General features: G+C 41.3%; 1 protein-coding gene across 2 annotated transcripts in view; it reads left to right on the top strand.

Annotated features, from left to right (window-relative positions):
• Positions 1–17,129, top strand: part of LOC124787880 (neprilysin-4-like) — a 726,210-nt gene that overhangs the window by 455,953 nt on the left and 253,128 nt on the right. For both annotated transcript variants that reach the window (XM_047254857.1, XM_047254858.1), the window contains exon 2: positions 7,084–7,154. In XM_047254857.1, coding sequence (XP_047110813.1) covers positions 7,084–7,154 — 71 coding nt within the window. The remainder of the gene's footprint in view (positions 1–7,083; positions 7,155–17,129) is intronic.

The raw sequence follows: 17,129 nt of genomic DNA, 5'->3' as shown, positions 1-17,129 counted from the left end.
GTTTGTAAAAACTGCGAGGGTACATTAGTCCTTAATAATGTAAAATTGCCACCTTCTGAAGAAGACAAATTTATATTTGTCGAAACCTAGGTAAAGAATTCTTTATCCCTTGCAACTGATCGGCCGTTTATAATTTTATTACGTGGAACCGTTGCTGTTGTGCAGCTATGTTTAAAATACTGAAATAAACAATACATCAGGTTCGATTCCGTGGGAATAATTATGCCCCACGACTGTGATTTAATCCAGAACAGAAAGAGGGCCAGCATTTGTCGTAATATTATCTGTATGTTATTTCAGGTCCAATTTTCAGCTAACAGTCTATACCATCAGTACTTGTCATGTAGAGTCAGCATAGTTATAACGACGCACATGTCAGAGTAATATTGTTCAAATGGTTCAAATGGCTCTGAGCACTATGGAACTCAACATCTTAGGTCATAAGTCCACTAGAACTTAGAACTACTTAAACCTAACTAACCTAAGGACATCACACACACCCATGCCCGAGGCAGGATTCGAACCTGCGACCGTAGCAGTCCCGCGGTTCCAGACTGCAGCGCCAGAACCGCTAGACCACCGCGGCCGGCCAGTAATATTGTGCTATGTGTCGTTATAACTACGCTGAGTCTACATGACTACCTATAACACACTGATTCTAGCTGCGCTCTTTGCTGAAATCTAGATCTACAATAAATTACAAATTTCAAGATTTTAAACATGGCTGAAACAGCAACTGTTGAAATTCTTCACGGTAAATGATAACAGCCAAACAGCTGCTGGATAAAGATTTATAAAATCCTTGACCACGGTTTCGGTATATCTAAATGTATCTTCATCAGAAGTAAAATACATTAAAATCACATCCTGCAGTGGAGATACGTAAAACAATTGAGCCAAAGGCGTCGGCAGTAGTTAAAACATCTACATTTATACAACATAATTATGGACAGAGGGTCGGTGCGAAAACAGCATAGCATCATTACTTCGCCTGTGAACTAGCGTGAAGAGGGTGTAATTGGCATATTACTATAAACATAACTAGGCCTACTTTGGGTCTTCGGGTCGACATCAAAATGCCAGGTCTTGTAGACGATGACATCTCAGTCGGCAAAAGATTCCAGTCCAGGAAGAGAGGCGTTTTCACAACGAACGATGGCAGGAGCAAAAACTAACCTTCCTCACGCTAGTTCACGGGCGAAGTAATGATGCTATGCTGTGTTCGCATCGACCCTCTGTCCACAATTATGTTGTATAAATGGAGATGTTTTAACTACTGACGACGCCTTTGGCACAATTGTTTTACGTATCTCCACTGCAAGATGTGATTTTAGTGTATTTTACTTCTGATGAAGGTACATTTAGATATACCGAAACCGTGGTCAAGGATTTTAATAAATCTTTATCCAGCAACTGTTTGGCTGTTACCATTTACCGTGAATAGCTTACAAATTATATTACGACCTATGCTGACCTTCTTTCTATCCTCAAATAAAGAGTTACTGATTCTTCTATCTTCGTTAATGCACTGAAGAATGACTGTAATTATAATCCAAATTTCTCTATATCGAATCCTACACTTAGCATTCATTGATGATACACTTTTTAATTAGAGTGAAACGAAGGCATGGGCTTTACTCGTTTCATTTAAATCTGGGCGACTAATATTTAATTATTCCGTTCTTAACAATTGTAGACACCAAATTCTGTTTAAAGAACAGTACTGAAATATCCAAAAGTGGTTGTATCTTGACTGACAGACTTTTATGTGGGTCTCCGCCCACCTAGGGCTGTGTCACATACACTGACGAAAAAAAAAGTCCCGGATTTAAATGAAACGAGTAAAGGTCATGCCTTCGTTTCACTCTAATTAAAAAGTACATCATCAATGAATTCTAAGTGTAGGATTCTATCTAGAGACATTTGGATTATCGTTACAGTCATTCTTCAATGCATTAACGCAGATAGGAGAATCAGTAATTCTTTATTAGAGGACAGACAAAGAAAAGTACGAGGTCATCCACATGGGAACTAAAAGAAATCCGAAAAATTGTGGGTATACGATAAATCGCACAAATCTAAGGGCTGTCAATTCGACTAAATACCTGGGAATTACAATTACGAGCAACTTAAATTGGAAAGACTACATAGATAATATCGTGGGGAAGGCGAAACAAGGACTGCCCTTTGTTGGCAGAACACTTAGAAGATGCGACTAACCCACTAAAGAGACAGCTTACACTACACTCGTTCGTCCTCTGTTAGAATATTGCTGCGCAGTGTGGGATCCTTACCATGTAGGATTGACGGAGGACATCCAAAAAGTGCAAAGGGCAGCTCGTTTTGTTTTATCGCGCAATAGGGATGAGAGTGTCACTGATATGATAAGCGAGTTGGGGTGGCAGTCACTGAAACAAAGGCGGTTTTCTTTGCGGCGATATCTATTTACGAAATTTCAATGACCAACTTTCTCTTCCGAATGCGAAAATATTTTGTTGACACCCACCTACGTACGGAGAAATGATCATCGTAATAACGTAAGAGAAATCAGAGCTCGAACGGAAAGATTAAGGTGTTCCTTTTTCCCGCGTGCCATTCGAGAGTAGAATGGTAGAGAAGTAGTATGAAAATGGTTCGATGAGCCCTCAGCCAGGCACTTAAGTGTGAATTGCAGAGTAACCACGTACATCTACATCTACATGATTACTCTGCAATTCACATTTAAGTGCTTGGCAGAGGGTTCATCGAACCACAATCATACTATCTCTCTACCATTCCACTCCCGAACAGCGCGCGAGAAAAACGAACACCTAAACCTTTCTGTTCGAGCTCTGATTTCTCTTATTTTATTTTGATGATCATTCCTACCTATGTAGGTTGGGCTCAACAAAATATTTTCGCATTCGGAAGAGAAAGTTGGTGACTGAAATTTCGTAAATAGATCTCGCCACGACGAAAAACGTCTTTGCTTTAATGACTTCCATCCCAACTCGCGTATCATATCTGCCACACTCTCTCCCCCATTACGTGATAAAACAAAACGAGCTGCCCTTTTTTGCACCCTTTCGATGTCCTCCGTCAATCCCACCTGGTAAGGATCCCACACCGCGTTGCAATATTCTAACAGAGGACGAACCAGTGTAGTGTAAGGTGTCTCTTTAGTAGACTTGTTGTCTCTAAGTGTCCTGCCAATGAAACGCAACCTTTGGCTCGCCTTCCCCACAATATTATCTATGTGGTCTTTCCAACTGAAGTTGTTCGTAATTTTAACACCCAGGTACTTAGTTGAATTGACAGCCTTGAGAATTGCACTATTTATCGAGTAATCGAATTCCAACGGATTTCTTTTGGAACTCATGTGGATCACCTCACTCTTTTCGTTATTTAGCGTCAACTGCCACCTGCCACACCATACAGCAATCTTTTCTAAATCGCTTTGCAACTGATACTTGTCTTCGGATGACCTTACTAGACGGTAAATTACAGCATCATCTGCGAACAACCTAAGAGAACTGCTCAGATTGTCACCCAGGTCATTTATATAGATCAGGAACAGCAGAGGTCCCAGGACGCTACCCTGGGGAACACCTGATATCACTTCAGTTTTACTCGATGATTTGCCGTCTATTACTACGAACTGCGACCTTCCTGACAGGAAATCAAGAAACCAGTCGCACAATGTAGATGTAGATGTAGATGAAGAAGTTGTGCGAGATAAACGATAGTCTATACAAATTTCCCGCCAGTCGCATAATAAGATTTGCTCTAAATACGTGCTGAAAGGGTCGTGAGCGTCAGTTGCCTTTGATATTGGGCATGGTGAGCTGATGTTAGCACAGATGCCTTTAAGGTGACAAAAGACGCCATTACCAATACGCCAGTAATTTTGAACGAGATCGTGTAATAGAGGTACGAGAAACAGGATGTTCCTTCTGCGATACTGCATGAAGTCTTGGCAGGAAAGCAGCCACTGTACGTGATTGCTGGCACCGGTGGTCAGGAGAGGATACGGTAGCAAGAAGACCAGGCTCCGGATGGGCACTATGGAGAGCATCGTGTTCGGCGTACCGTCTCTGGGGCATCCTACTCCATCTGCGGCAGCTATTTGAGCAGCAGCTGGAACCACAGTGACGCAACGAACTGTTGCAAATCACTCACTTCCAGGGCAGCTCCCTGTAGCGCTCATTCCACTGACCCCTAACCGTCGCCAATTGCTACTTCTCTTATATCAAGTGAGAGGTCATTGGAGGGCAGTTGGAGGCCTGCAACCAACGAGTGTTTTCCCACAGGATAACGCTCGTCCACATACCGCTGCTGTAACCCAGTATCCTCTACAAAGTTTCGATATGTTGACTTAGTCTGCTCGATCACTAGATCTGTCTCCAGTCGAGCTGATATCGGATCTTATCGGACAACTCCAGCGTCATCCACAAACCTTTCCGTGTGTTGACCTACCAAGTGCAACAGGCACGGGATTCCAAACCATAAACCGGCATCCCTAACTTGTATGACGCAATGCATGCACATCTGCGTACTTGCATTCAACATTCTGGCGATTACGCCGGTTATTATTTCACATTTATCTGGGTACTTAAATACTTGCGTGTTACCTTGACAAATCTATTCCCGAAATTGTATTAGTCTACATTAATTATGTTTTGGTTTTGAAATTATTTTTCAATCAGTGTATATTTCTGGCATCTCCTCCTCCTCACCTACATCTACATCATAATCCCCAAGTCACCTAATGTTGTGTGGCGGAGGGTACTTTCGGTACCACTATCTGATCCCTCCAATCCTGTTCCGCTCGCGAATAATGCGTGGGAAGAATGATTGTCGGTAAGCCTCTGTATTGGCTCTAATTTCTCGAATTTTCTCCTCGTGGCCAATACGCGAGATGTATGTGCGGGAAGTAATATGTTGTCTGACTCCTCCTGAAAAGTGCTGTCCCTAAAATTCAATAGTAAATCTCTCCGCGAGGCACAATGCCTCTCTTGTAACGTCTGCCAGTGTAGTTTGTTTAGCATCTCCGTAACGCTCTCTCGCCAGCTAAACTATCGCGTGACGCAATTCGTTGGATCTTCTCTATCTCCCCTATCAGTCCCACCTGATAGGCGAACAATACTCAAGAAGCGGACGAACAAGCGCCTTATAAGCCACTTCTTTCGTGGATGAGTTACATTTCCTTAAGATTCTTCCGATGAATCTGAGTCTTGTGTCTGCGTTTCCCACTATCTGTTTTATATGGTCATTTCACTTAAGGTCGCTCTCAGTTACGCCTAGGTATTTTACGGCAGACGCTGTATCCAGCTGTTTGTTATCAATAGTGTAGCTGTACAGTAGTGGATTTCCTTTCCTATGTATACGCAATACGTTATACTTGTTTACGTTCAGCGTCCACTGCCAGAGTCTTCACCGTTCATCGATTCTCTGCAGGGCGTTCTGCAAATTCTTACTATCTTCTGGCGTTTCTACTTTGGTATAAACAACTGCATCATCTGCGAATAGACTTAAAGAGCATCCGACGCTTTCTACTAGATCATTTATATACACTGTAAACAGCAGCGGTCCTATCACACTTCCCTATGGTATTTCGGATATTGCCTTTACATCTGTCGATTTAGTTTCGTTAAGAGCCACATGTTGAGTCCTGTCTGCAAGAAAGTCTTGAATCCAGTCGCACGTCTGCTTCGATACTCCGTAAGCTCGTATTTTTTTTTTCATTAAACGGCAATGCGGGACGGTGTCGAATGCCTTACTGAAATCAAGGAACACGGCATCAAGACGGAGCTCGACCCCGTCGAAGCAGAAGAGTGTTTGGTGTCCTGGAGGAGCACTTTTCGGACCGCATGTTGGCTCTGGAGTACGCAGAGGCCGCTGGCATGGGCCCCGATTGGCCACCATATTCTCTGGATTTGAACCATGCGACTCCTCTTTGTGCGGCTATATTAAAGACAAGGTGTACAGCAAAAACCCCAAAACCATTTCTGAGCTGAAAACAGACATTCAGGAGGTCATCGACAGCATCGATGTCCAACACTTCATCATGCACAATTTACCTATACGTCTGCGTGACGTCATCGCCACTGATGGCAGGCATATCGAACATGTCATAACCTAAATCTGAATATTTGTAGTGAGGTTCACATGTTGAATAAAGTGTGTGCACGCCGTAGTTTGTAACCAATTTACTTTTTGTTTTCAAATACTTCAGTAATTGTATCCCAGTATCTCATGCTTGCCTCATTACGTCCTCTCCTATCTGTACTCTACACTTTTTAAGCCCATAGCAAGCTACTCTTTGGGTGATTCGTAAATGAATGGGGGAGAGCCTCTCGAGTATAAGCCATCAGCGAGTGTCGTGTCAAAGTTGCCCATACGTCTTATGACGAAAACGTAGTAATTACCTCGAATAAAACAGTATAGTGGCAGTTGTAAATCAAGCGTTAAATAGTTTGTTAAGGCCAGCAGTTAACATATCGCAGCTGTATTAAGCCATGTAAACATTTAACGGCTAAGTACTGTAAGCCAGAGTAATGAGTACTTCGAGTTTTGCCACTGAGTAGAGTAGACGTGTAGAGTCTGCCTCACGCACTGTGCTGTCAGAAAAATGACGGCTTTTACTGATGTACGTTACACCAATTTAGTAATAATTTTTCACTAGACGTGGCAAATGATTTGAGTAATGTTTTCTCCTGTAAGAGGTAACAATAAAGTGTAGTTATAGTTACAAGTACGGCTAGTGATTCCGTAGTTTGACTACACGCGACGTAGAAAACTAATATCATTCTCCACCCACTGCGTGAGTTTCGCCGCTGCCGGAGATGGCAGGGAACTCTCGGTTTTAGGATAACATTCCTGTGAACTCTGTAAAAATTAAACGATTTAAAAAAACTAAGTAATGTAGTGGAGAACTGATTAATGTAAAATAAATTCCTTTTTCCCAAATGTTCACAGACAGTCAATGTTTCCCTGATAAGCATCGACGTAGTTAAATAATTCAAGATATTTTTTTAACTGTTGGCTTGTGTGTATGACGCAGTGCGGTGAGAACACGAAATGACGCTGAGTCCTCTGTTGCAGGTGTCTGAAACGGGGAGCAGCGTGGAGGATGGCAAGAGCGGGTCGCATGTCCACCCGGAGCTCATCACCAGGTGAGTCCATGTACTTAGGTAGCAATTCTGTTGTAAGCAGTTCCTGAGTATGGTTGGTGGTCAGCAGAAACCAGTAATCACCAAATTATAATTACATTTTATTGCTATCAGGACCATTAAAATTTACTGTAAATAATTATAGACGGCTGTGTCTCCCTCATCCGAGCTTGTCAGGTCTTGCCAAAAGTGTACAAATCGAACATGAAGATGTGAAATGAGCTGCGTTATGGACAGAAGTGCTTACTGCATGAAATTTCTGTATGGTATAACAGTTATACCTAAAGCTAAACTGCTCACGTCACTCACCACAGGAATTACTTTTAGATTACTTTTAATGCTGAGCAGTTGAACGGAATGGACAGTGTCTCGAAAGGAGGATATAAAATGAACATCAATAGAAGCAAAACAAGGATAATGAAATGTAGTCGAATTAAGTCGGGTGATACTGAGGGAATTAGAGTAGGAAATGAGACACTTTATGTAGTAAAGGAGTTCTGCTAATTGGGAAGCAAAATAACTGATGATGCTCGATGTAGAGAGGATATAAAATGTAGACCGGCAATGGCAAGGAAAGCGTTTCTGAAGAAGAGAAATTTGTTAACATCGAGTATAGATTTAAGTGCCAGGAAGCAGTTTCTGAAAGTACTTGTATGGAGTGTAGCCATGTATGGAAGTGAAACATTTACGATAAATAGTTTGGACAAGAAGAGAATAGAAGCTTTCGAAATGTGGTGCTACAGAAGAATGCTAAAGATTAGATGGGTAGATCACATAACTAATGAGGAGGTATTGAATAGAATTGGGGAGAAGAGGAGTTTGTGGCACAACTTGAAGAAGGGGCCGGTTGGTAGGACATGTTCTGAGGCATTAAGGGATCACCAATTCAATATTGGAGGGCAGCGTGGAGAGTAAAAATCGTAGAGGGAGACCAAGAGATGAATACACTATGCAGATTCAGAAGGATGTTGTAGTAAGTACTGGGAGATGAAGAAACTTGTACAGGATAAAGTAGCATGGAAAGCTGCATTATACCAGTCTCAGGACTGAAGACCACAACAACAACAAATTAGGGTATTATGCATATTAACGGAAAATAGATATTTCGAAAAGAGCTGCTTTTCTTCGTTTTACACTACACAGTTGTTGCTTTTTTCTTACTACTTTGTATTAAATATTTATGTAATTTTACTGATTTCAGACCACCTGTTTAATACGAGCATTAGTGCCAACAGGAATTTTCGGTCCCAAGTACAAATATTGAGATAATACACACCATAAGTAGCTAACATTGTACTCGCTCACTTCGTTTCTGATCTGTGAACTTCCAGTTTCCTGTCTGATATCTACCTGGAACCAGTTAAGGGCCAGAACACGAAAGTCTATTCTGAACTCTAGACAAGTGGCTGCACTGGCACTTTGAGCGTATCACAAAGTATCAGAAAGACATTGGATGGTCGACTTGAATCCCATACCGTTATTGCACGCTTCTGTAAAACAATTATCATTATTACCTCAGCCTCATTTGACCACAAGACTATGTCATAGTGCAGTATCGAAGTGAAATTGTGCAAAGTACGCTGCCGCTCCCCTGTGTAGATCATTGCACTGGGAGAGTTTCTTGGTTATTTTAATCCAAGTGATGGATGTCAACAGTTGGATGCACAGGATTTTTGCACACAGAGACGGTTAAATGCGTGCCTGTTCATATCTACTTTTTTTGCCTATGAGTCATTTCTGCCTGGAAATGCATGGTATGAGTTTTTACAAATATCACTGAAGAAAAAACTGCCACCAGCCACACTCTTTGAATGACTGATTTACTTCGTCATAACTAGTTTCTGACCTGGGCCCATCTTCAGTCAGCAGAGAGGACTTCTTGTACAGATTTCATGTTTCTATCTTTAGGAAGCGTTTTTCTCTATACAGTGCAGGGTAGGGGTATCGTAATTGATATGGATCATGCTGAACGTGAGCTTGAGTAAAGACATATGAGTGATAGTACAAGTCAGGCTGGAAACTAGTTACCGGGAAATAAATCGTTCATTGAAAGAACGTGTTTGGTTGCTGTTTTTTCTACAGTGATACATGCGTAGACAGTCGCCGTGGAAAAAAATTATGAGTTTTTATAATGTTAAGAGCTACGAATGGAACTTCTGAAGCATGGAGGAAGTGTAGTGATGAGATAACTACGGAAACGTTTTGGCAAAATAGGGACGGTAGAAGATCCACCTACGGAATGGAATTTGCCATATATCTCCTCCATATTATAAAGAAAAGTTAACAAGTGCACCAAGTACACAGGAATAAATGTTATCCCGGCAACAGCTTGGCTTTTTCCCAGTATTTTGAATAAAAAACAGAAAGTAATGTGTCAGCTTTAAGTTTTAGACAAGGACGGTCATGTTTTGATAACATTCACTGTATCAGAAAGTGTGGAAAAACCCAATAAATAAAAGAAACTACGTGTACATGACCTTTGCAGACCTGCAGCAAGCGTATGACAACGTCCGTAGAATAAAATTCTGGGAAGCAATGAGTAGGTCTAATCTGAGAGAAAAATGGATTAACCTCTTTTAAAAGTAATACAAGGACACAAAAGCATTTTGTTTTTCAACTGGAAACAGGATTACCCGAAGTATTTTCTTTCACAAAGGTCAAAAACAAGATTATGGAACGTCATCTACTCTTTTTCACATTTACTTCGAACAGGCGCTGAATGGCTGGTACAGGAAACGCTGACTCTCTTTTATTTGCGAATGGGCAGCTAATAATTTCTCAAGATGAAAAGTATATGGAATACATGCTCAAAGAGTTTAAAGAGGAGTATAGCAAATTGTGTTTGAAAATAAATCTGGAGAAGACGGATCGTAGGCATGTGGTACAAGATTTGGTGGAGACTGACACTAAGGAAGGATAAATAAAATCCTGCAGAAACTACAAATATTTTGGAACAATAATAGATAACTTCAATGCTTCTGACAAGGATATTAATTCCAGAATAGCGATGGGGACGAGAGCTACTAAAGCTCGGCATGAAATACTATGGAATAATATTATTCCGCAGGACACTGTGGTGGTTCTTTTTACGTATGTATTGTTGGTATTTGTTTGTTTTGTAAAGTTGGAGATGGTATTATTCTGCCTGCTTCGCAACTGGAAAATTATTTATGCCATGGACTTAGTTATGGTACTTCTCTCAGTTAGTTTGCCCGACAAGCTATTTTTATCTCAAAAGACACAGTCCATTTAAAAAAAAAAAAAATAACCAATTCATGGAGTTGCAGTTCTCTGTCGTTAATTATTCTTGTTTACTTTTGTGAAAAGGCAATGTTGAGATCAAAGAAATTTTATGAAACCACGTTAATTTAATATGGTTCAATATTAGAAAAACTGAGTGCTATTACTGTTTGAAAAGGAGAACTACTAACCAAGAAATATCTCCTACATTTACATTTATTTGTGATTATTTGTCATAATTACCAAATATTTATTATGACACTAGGCCGTTGTCATTTAGAACAATGGCGTTGACCTCTGCGCCAGTGTTACCCCAGAAAATTTGCATAAATCGTTAATATATATCACTTCATGAGTTGTTACAGTAAAACATTAGCGACACCTTTAAGTACTAGTTGATTATTTTAGTCTAAATATCACATGAAACTTACACGTTTTCGTGCCACGTCAAAAAAAAAAAAAAAATGGCTTCTTACACTACCAAGAAACAAAAGGGAAGTGTTAGATCATTTTTCAAAAGGAACAGAGATTACAATTACAGTCGTAGATCATATTAGTTTATATAGTCTTTGTGCTTCTTCTGCGATGACATTTACTTCATTACGACGTCAATTTTGTTAAATTTTCGAAATTCTTCAATGTTTTTCTTTTCACGTTATGTGACGTACCGCGACAACACTATGAAAAGAATATTTGACTGCTAGGTCGAGAGCGTAGTTTATATAGACTGAGATGTGGCCTCAAACGGGGAAAGCTTGGCAGAAAATTAGAACATTGCAAATGGACTGTAAGAGAAGATGTCCTGCAGTTAACGGGGAAAGAAAGGATATGAAATGACGAGGTAGGGAGGCGAAAGGAGACAAGGAGCTCCATAACAAAACTGCGGAGAATAGACGGTTCAGTGGGACGGGCACGAACAGAAAATTCCTAACCATAGTTGACAAAGGAAGATTTGATACTAAGAGCCGCCTCGAAGAAGATGGGGAAAATACGCACAGGAAGCAACAGAAGACAGAATTCTACGACCGGATGACTGGAACGAAAGAGGCCTGTAGAGGCGGAAGACGGCTATGAATGTGTAACTCAATGATCTATGTAAAGCGTAAATTTTTTTTAAATATTTTGGGAGTATAAAAGTGTTTCTCCAAACAACTTATGTCCAGCATTAACAATTCGTTGCTGATTATTTGATTTTAAAACTTTGAACATGGCTGGAGGCAGCAACTGTAGAATACGGTACTCTTGAGTACAGGGTGAAAAACAGTCAAATCAGTTGCAACAGTACAAAGGTTTGATAAAACCCCTTGACCTAGTTTTTGACATCTTTGAAAAGTCCTCTAGTGAGCTCATTAGATGCACTTGAGAAGCATTTTTTAATGACAGTCAGCACGATATGTCGTGATTTTATTATTATGGAGGTGGATTTTATCTTAGTTTGTGCCTCGCGGCTACATTTTTAAGGTGCCTCTTCAGCATTATGTAACCAGTGGGAATCAGTGATCCTTCTGAAGAAGACGTTTTTAAAGGTGTCGAAACGTAGATCGAGGATTTAATAAAACTTTCGCTATTCCAACTGATCTGGCTATTTTTCACCTTATCCTTATGAAAATTGTTTAATGTTTTGAAACTGTTGTTCCCCATCGACAGTAGCTAAAACCTGAATTCAATCGGTCCTAAACAATGAGAATGAATATAATAATTCCAATCCCAAAGAAAGCAGGTGTTGGCAGATGTGAAAATTACCGAACTATCAGTTTAATAAGTCACGGCTGCTAAATACTAACGCGAATTCTTTACAGACGAATGGAAAAACTAGTAGAAGCCGACCGCAGAGAAGATCAGTTTGGATTCCGGAGAAATATTGGAACACGTGAGGCAACACTGACCCTACGACTTATGTTAGAAGCTAGATTAAGGAAAGGCAAACCTACGTTTCTAGCATTTGTAGACTTACAGAAAGCTTTTGACAATGTTGACTGGAATACTCTCTTTCAAATTCTGAAGGTGGCAGGGGTAAAATATAGGGAGTGAAAGGCTATTTACAATTTGTACAGAAACCAGATGGCAGTTATAAGAGTCGAGTGGCATGAAAGGGAAGCAGTGGTTGGGAAGGGAGTGAGACATGGTTGTAGCCTCTCGCCGGTGTTATTCAATCTGTATACTGAGCAAGCAGTAAAGGAAAAAAAAGAAAAATTCTGTGTAGGTATTAAAATCCATGAAGTAGAAATAAAAACTTTGAGGTTCGCCGATGACATTGTAATTCTGTCAGAGACGGCAAAGGACTTGGAAGAGCAGTTGAATGGAATGGACAGTGTGTTGAAAGGAGGATATAAGATGAACATCAACAAAAGCAAAACGAGGATAATGGAATGTAGTCGAATTAAGTCGGGTGATGCTGAGGGAATTAGATTAGGAAATGAGACACTTAAAGTAGTGAAGGAATTTTGCTATTTGGGGAGTAAAATAACTGATGATGGTCGAAGTAGGGAGGATATAAAATGTAGACTGGCAATGGCAAGGAAAGCGTTTCTGAAGAAGAGAAATTTGTTAACATCGAGTATAGATTTGTCAGAAAGCCGTTTCTGAAAGTATTTGTATGGAGTGTAGCCATGTACGGAAGTGAAACGTGGACGATAAATAGTTTAGACAAGAAGAGAATAGAAGCTTTCGAAATGTGGTGCTACAGAAGAATGCTGAAGATTAGATGGGTAGATCACATAACTAATAAGGAGGTATTGAATAGGATTAGGTATAAGAGAAGTTTGTAGCACAACTTGACTAGAAGAAGGGATCGGTTGGTAGGACATGTTCTGAGGCAGCAAGGGATCACCAATTTAGTACTGGAGGGCAGCATGAAGGCAAAAATCGTAGAGGGAGACCAAGAGATGAATACACTAAGCATATTCAGAAGGATGTAGGTTTGCAGTAGGTACTGGGAGATGAAATAGCTTGCACAGGATAGAGTAGCATGGAGAGCTGCATCAAATCAGTCTCAGGACTGAAGATCACAACAACAACAAACAATGAGAAATACATTTCTGATGGGTTAGATACTGTGGTTAACAGTATGGACTCGTATTGTGGTGTTGACGTATCCAACAGTTCGTCATTGGTTCCCGGATACGGTTTCCTATGATTTCCAAAATCACTTATTACTCTTTGTCGTGTGTACGTCTCCAAATAGATATCGAAATGATGTTAAATCTTCACGCTTGTTCTTTTACATGCCTAATGCCAAGGTAGGCAGATATATCCTAACTGCCCTCTTCAAAACACTGAACAGAAGTCAGAGGTCGTCTGTGCACACACGAATGTATCGGGCGCGCTGGGGAACGGGCAGAAGACACGCCGCAGGGAGATCTACTGCGATGGGCGACGGAACCCGCAGAATATTTGCTGTGGGCCGTTATTTCACACGCAACTTACTGCGAAATATTTCCGCCGTCCCTACAGACAGAAAATACTTTGTGAACCTCATTTCCCGGTGATAAATCACGGACAGCAGGGACGAAGGGCTCCGGCCGTGTAATGCATTAAGTCCGCACTGCGTCTTTATAGCATCGTGATGGATGATCGGTTCGGGAGTTCCAGATAAACGAATAAGAAGCGGAGCAATTCCGGAGTGGGGTTATCCCTTAAAGTTTAATGTCGGCTGCCCCCTCAGATGACGCATAGCCCGCTCGTGGCGAACAGGAAATAGTCGTTTCTTCGCGCGCTTGGCTTCCTTCCAGGTAAACTTTTTTGCAACGATTCTGTTCGTGCAGTACAACGGACTCGCCAGTATTTCTTATTCCAACGCGACTAAAATATGCAAGTTTGTCATTTTCGTAGCGATAGTCTATAAATGGAAACGCAGATTAATTTTTTTACGAGTATTTGCGCCGAGAGATAGTTACTTCCGCTGCAGTGGTTGTTTTTTTGGAAGATATCTGTGTGGCTTCCACAGCCGGGGAACGTAAATAGACTCATATTGTGATCAGGGTTAAGAGGTCTTCAAAGAAACAACTTCAAGTTTCTGATTTCTTTACTGATATGTTAAAGAGCTAAATACACAGTGTGTCCCAGTTCAGCTCATAAAATCATCGTATTTATTCAAATTAGTCTGCCCCTGAATCAAAACTCTACTGAAATTGTTTTAAAAGTGTTTTGAAACAGTCACTGTAGTAATTTTGTGGGCCGGCAGCGGTGGCCGTGCGGTTCTAGGCGCTCCAGTCCGGAGCCGCGCTGCTGCTGCGGTCGCAGGTTCGGATCCTGCCTGGGGCATGGGTGTGTGTGATGTCCTTAGGTTAGTTAGGTTTAAGTAGTTCTAAGTTCTAGGGGACTGATGACACAGCAGTTGAGTCCCATAGTGCTCAGAGCCAGTTGAACCAAATTTGTGGAGTTGCATTTAGTACCACGGTACAGTTTTCCTGGATATTCTCGAGTGCCTCATTGCCCTTTCATTGCCAACTTCAGTTTGAGGAAACAACCGGAAGTCGGCTGGGGCCAAACCTGGCGAATACGACGGGTGATTCAGGACTGTGATTGATTTGCTGGTCAAAAATTCGTGGAGTCTTCGCTTTATGTAAGTCTGCAGGCTTTCGTGGCCGTTGTCACTGAAGTTAAAATCTTCTGGGTTCTTAGTCCGCGTCATGTTTCTTCTAAAATGTTCGACGTTTCGACCCCTCTGCTGGGATCTTCCTTAGGGTCTTTTGATGTCCACTACTGCTAGAACACTGACAGTTTTCCGTCTGCCTCTACATCTACGTCCAAACTCTGCCAAATCAATATGAAAAGCTTGGCAGGAGTTACGTTCCATGAGTTACGTTTTATTACTCCACGCATAACAATTTCTTCCCCATCAATTCGCGTATAGAGGACTGCAAGAACGCTTAAATTTCTCTCTGCAAGCTATAACTAGTGTAACGGCGTCTCGTGGTAGACGGTTGAATGCCATGAGGTGTTTGAATCCAGCGAGCTCTACAGAAGGAAGTACTTCTCACAAACCGGCACTTCAGCCGCTGTAAGGATGTATGGCACGGAAGAAACTTATAACAAAAACTCTCAGACATATGAGGCGCGACCATCATAAAAGAAAATTAGAGCAATTTTCTGGAGAATTTTTCTATGAAATACTAAAGACTACTCATACTCAACACTCAGTGATCCACTGGACATGTTCGTGTTTCATGGATGAAATGGCCGTGGCCAATCGTGATAATTGCATATTACGGTGAATATTTCTTTTTTCTGCCTCCGATTGGTCACGAAATGGAAAGCTCAGTGCAAATCAAAAACATGTTTTATTTGCAATATTTAGCTACACATTCCAAATACTTCTCTTCATAGCGGCCACTCCGACTCAGACATTTGTCGTAGTGTGGTACCAACTTTCCAACACCCTCGCCCAGAAGACAGCCGCCTGTGTTTTCCGCCAATTTCCTACTCTGGCCTGCAGCTTGCTCTATTATGCCAAAATGCTGTCCTCATAGCCAGCGATTCATGTGAGCGAAGAGATGAAAGTCAGAGGGAGCCAAGCCCTGGCTGTATGGTGGGTGATCAAACACTTCCCGTTGCAAACACTGCAGCAGAATCCTTGTTGCACCTGCATTGCGCGGCTGAGTAATTGCCATGAAGAAGTAAACGCATGACAGTTGAGTTACGTGTGCTGCATGAAATCAGGCGCAACCCCTCAGTGTGCACTTCACACTTGGAGGAACTGTCTTTACGTGCTCACTCTGTGCTCAGAACCGAAAAGTGCGACATGACGCGATCGACGGGCACTGCCCAACTCATCTGCGAGAAGCTACGTCGTATTTTCACTATGGTTTTAATTTCGCGACCGATCTGAGATGAAAAAAGAGCTCTCACACTAGTACAGTATTTGAACACATTATTAAGCTGTCCAGAGCCAACAGAGAGATTCTCCCTAGTAGACCTAACACATGTCTAACGACAGCCCTAGCACCACACGCGAAGGCAGAGCTGGAAGCAGCTATTTAATAACGAAGAACTAAAAGGCTGCAGGTAAATATGACGTAGTGGCTGAACTGTTGACAATCGTAGATGATAACTCGTAGAAGTTCAAACCTTGTTCGCCCAGATACTGCACACATAGTCTATCCCACAAGAATGGGAAGTTGCCCTTACCAATCCACTATATAAAAAGGTGAAAACACAGAAGTTAGTAATTATGGAGGGATAGCTCTTTTGCCAATAATCTACAAAGTCCTCTCTAGCATCTTCTTAAAAATTATACAAGACATAGCCGAAAACTCTAGGTGTAAATACCAACACGGTTCTGCTCAGGACGTTCAGGACTGGAGTTGATCCTGCGCCAGAAACTTCTTCTCAGGCACAGAGAAATTATCTGTAAACCATAGGTGTACCCTGCACAGACTACAAAAAACCGTGTGATTCAAACGTTCGCACAACACTTTTTAACATGTTAGATGAATTTGTTATCGATATTAAGACTGTCAACCTTATGAATAAAATACTCACTGACAACGCTTCTTTAAATAGTTGTGTCATGTGTTTCCTAATAATTACCATTAAAATCTTTACATTATTCGCCAAGCAACATCTGTTTTCGAATGTATGATGCATTAAAAGTCCCTGACTGATGGTCCTTACGGATAAATTGTATGTTTGGTTATGAGTGGCGTTTGCAGTTTACTCAAAGCAGTCGGGCGGCATTTGATTTGTGATTTCTCACCAGCAAGTAAACTTCCAATATGCTGCATTGTTTGAGTTTCT

Source organism: Schistocerca piceifrons, chromosome 3, assembly GCF_021461385.2.
Source record: "Schistocerca piceifrons isolate TAMUIC-IGC-003096 chromosome 3, iqSchPice1.1, whole genome shotgun sequence".
Classification (NCBI taxonomy): domain Eukaryota; kingdom Metazoa; phylum Arthropoda; class Insecta; order Orthoptera; family Acrididae; genus Schistocerca; species Schistocerca piceifrons.
Note: the sequence above shows the minus strand (reverse complement) of the source record. Positions and strands in the feature narration are given on the sequence as shown.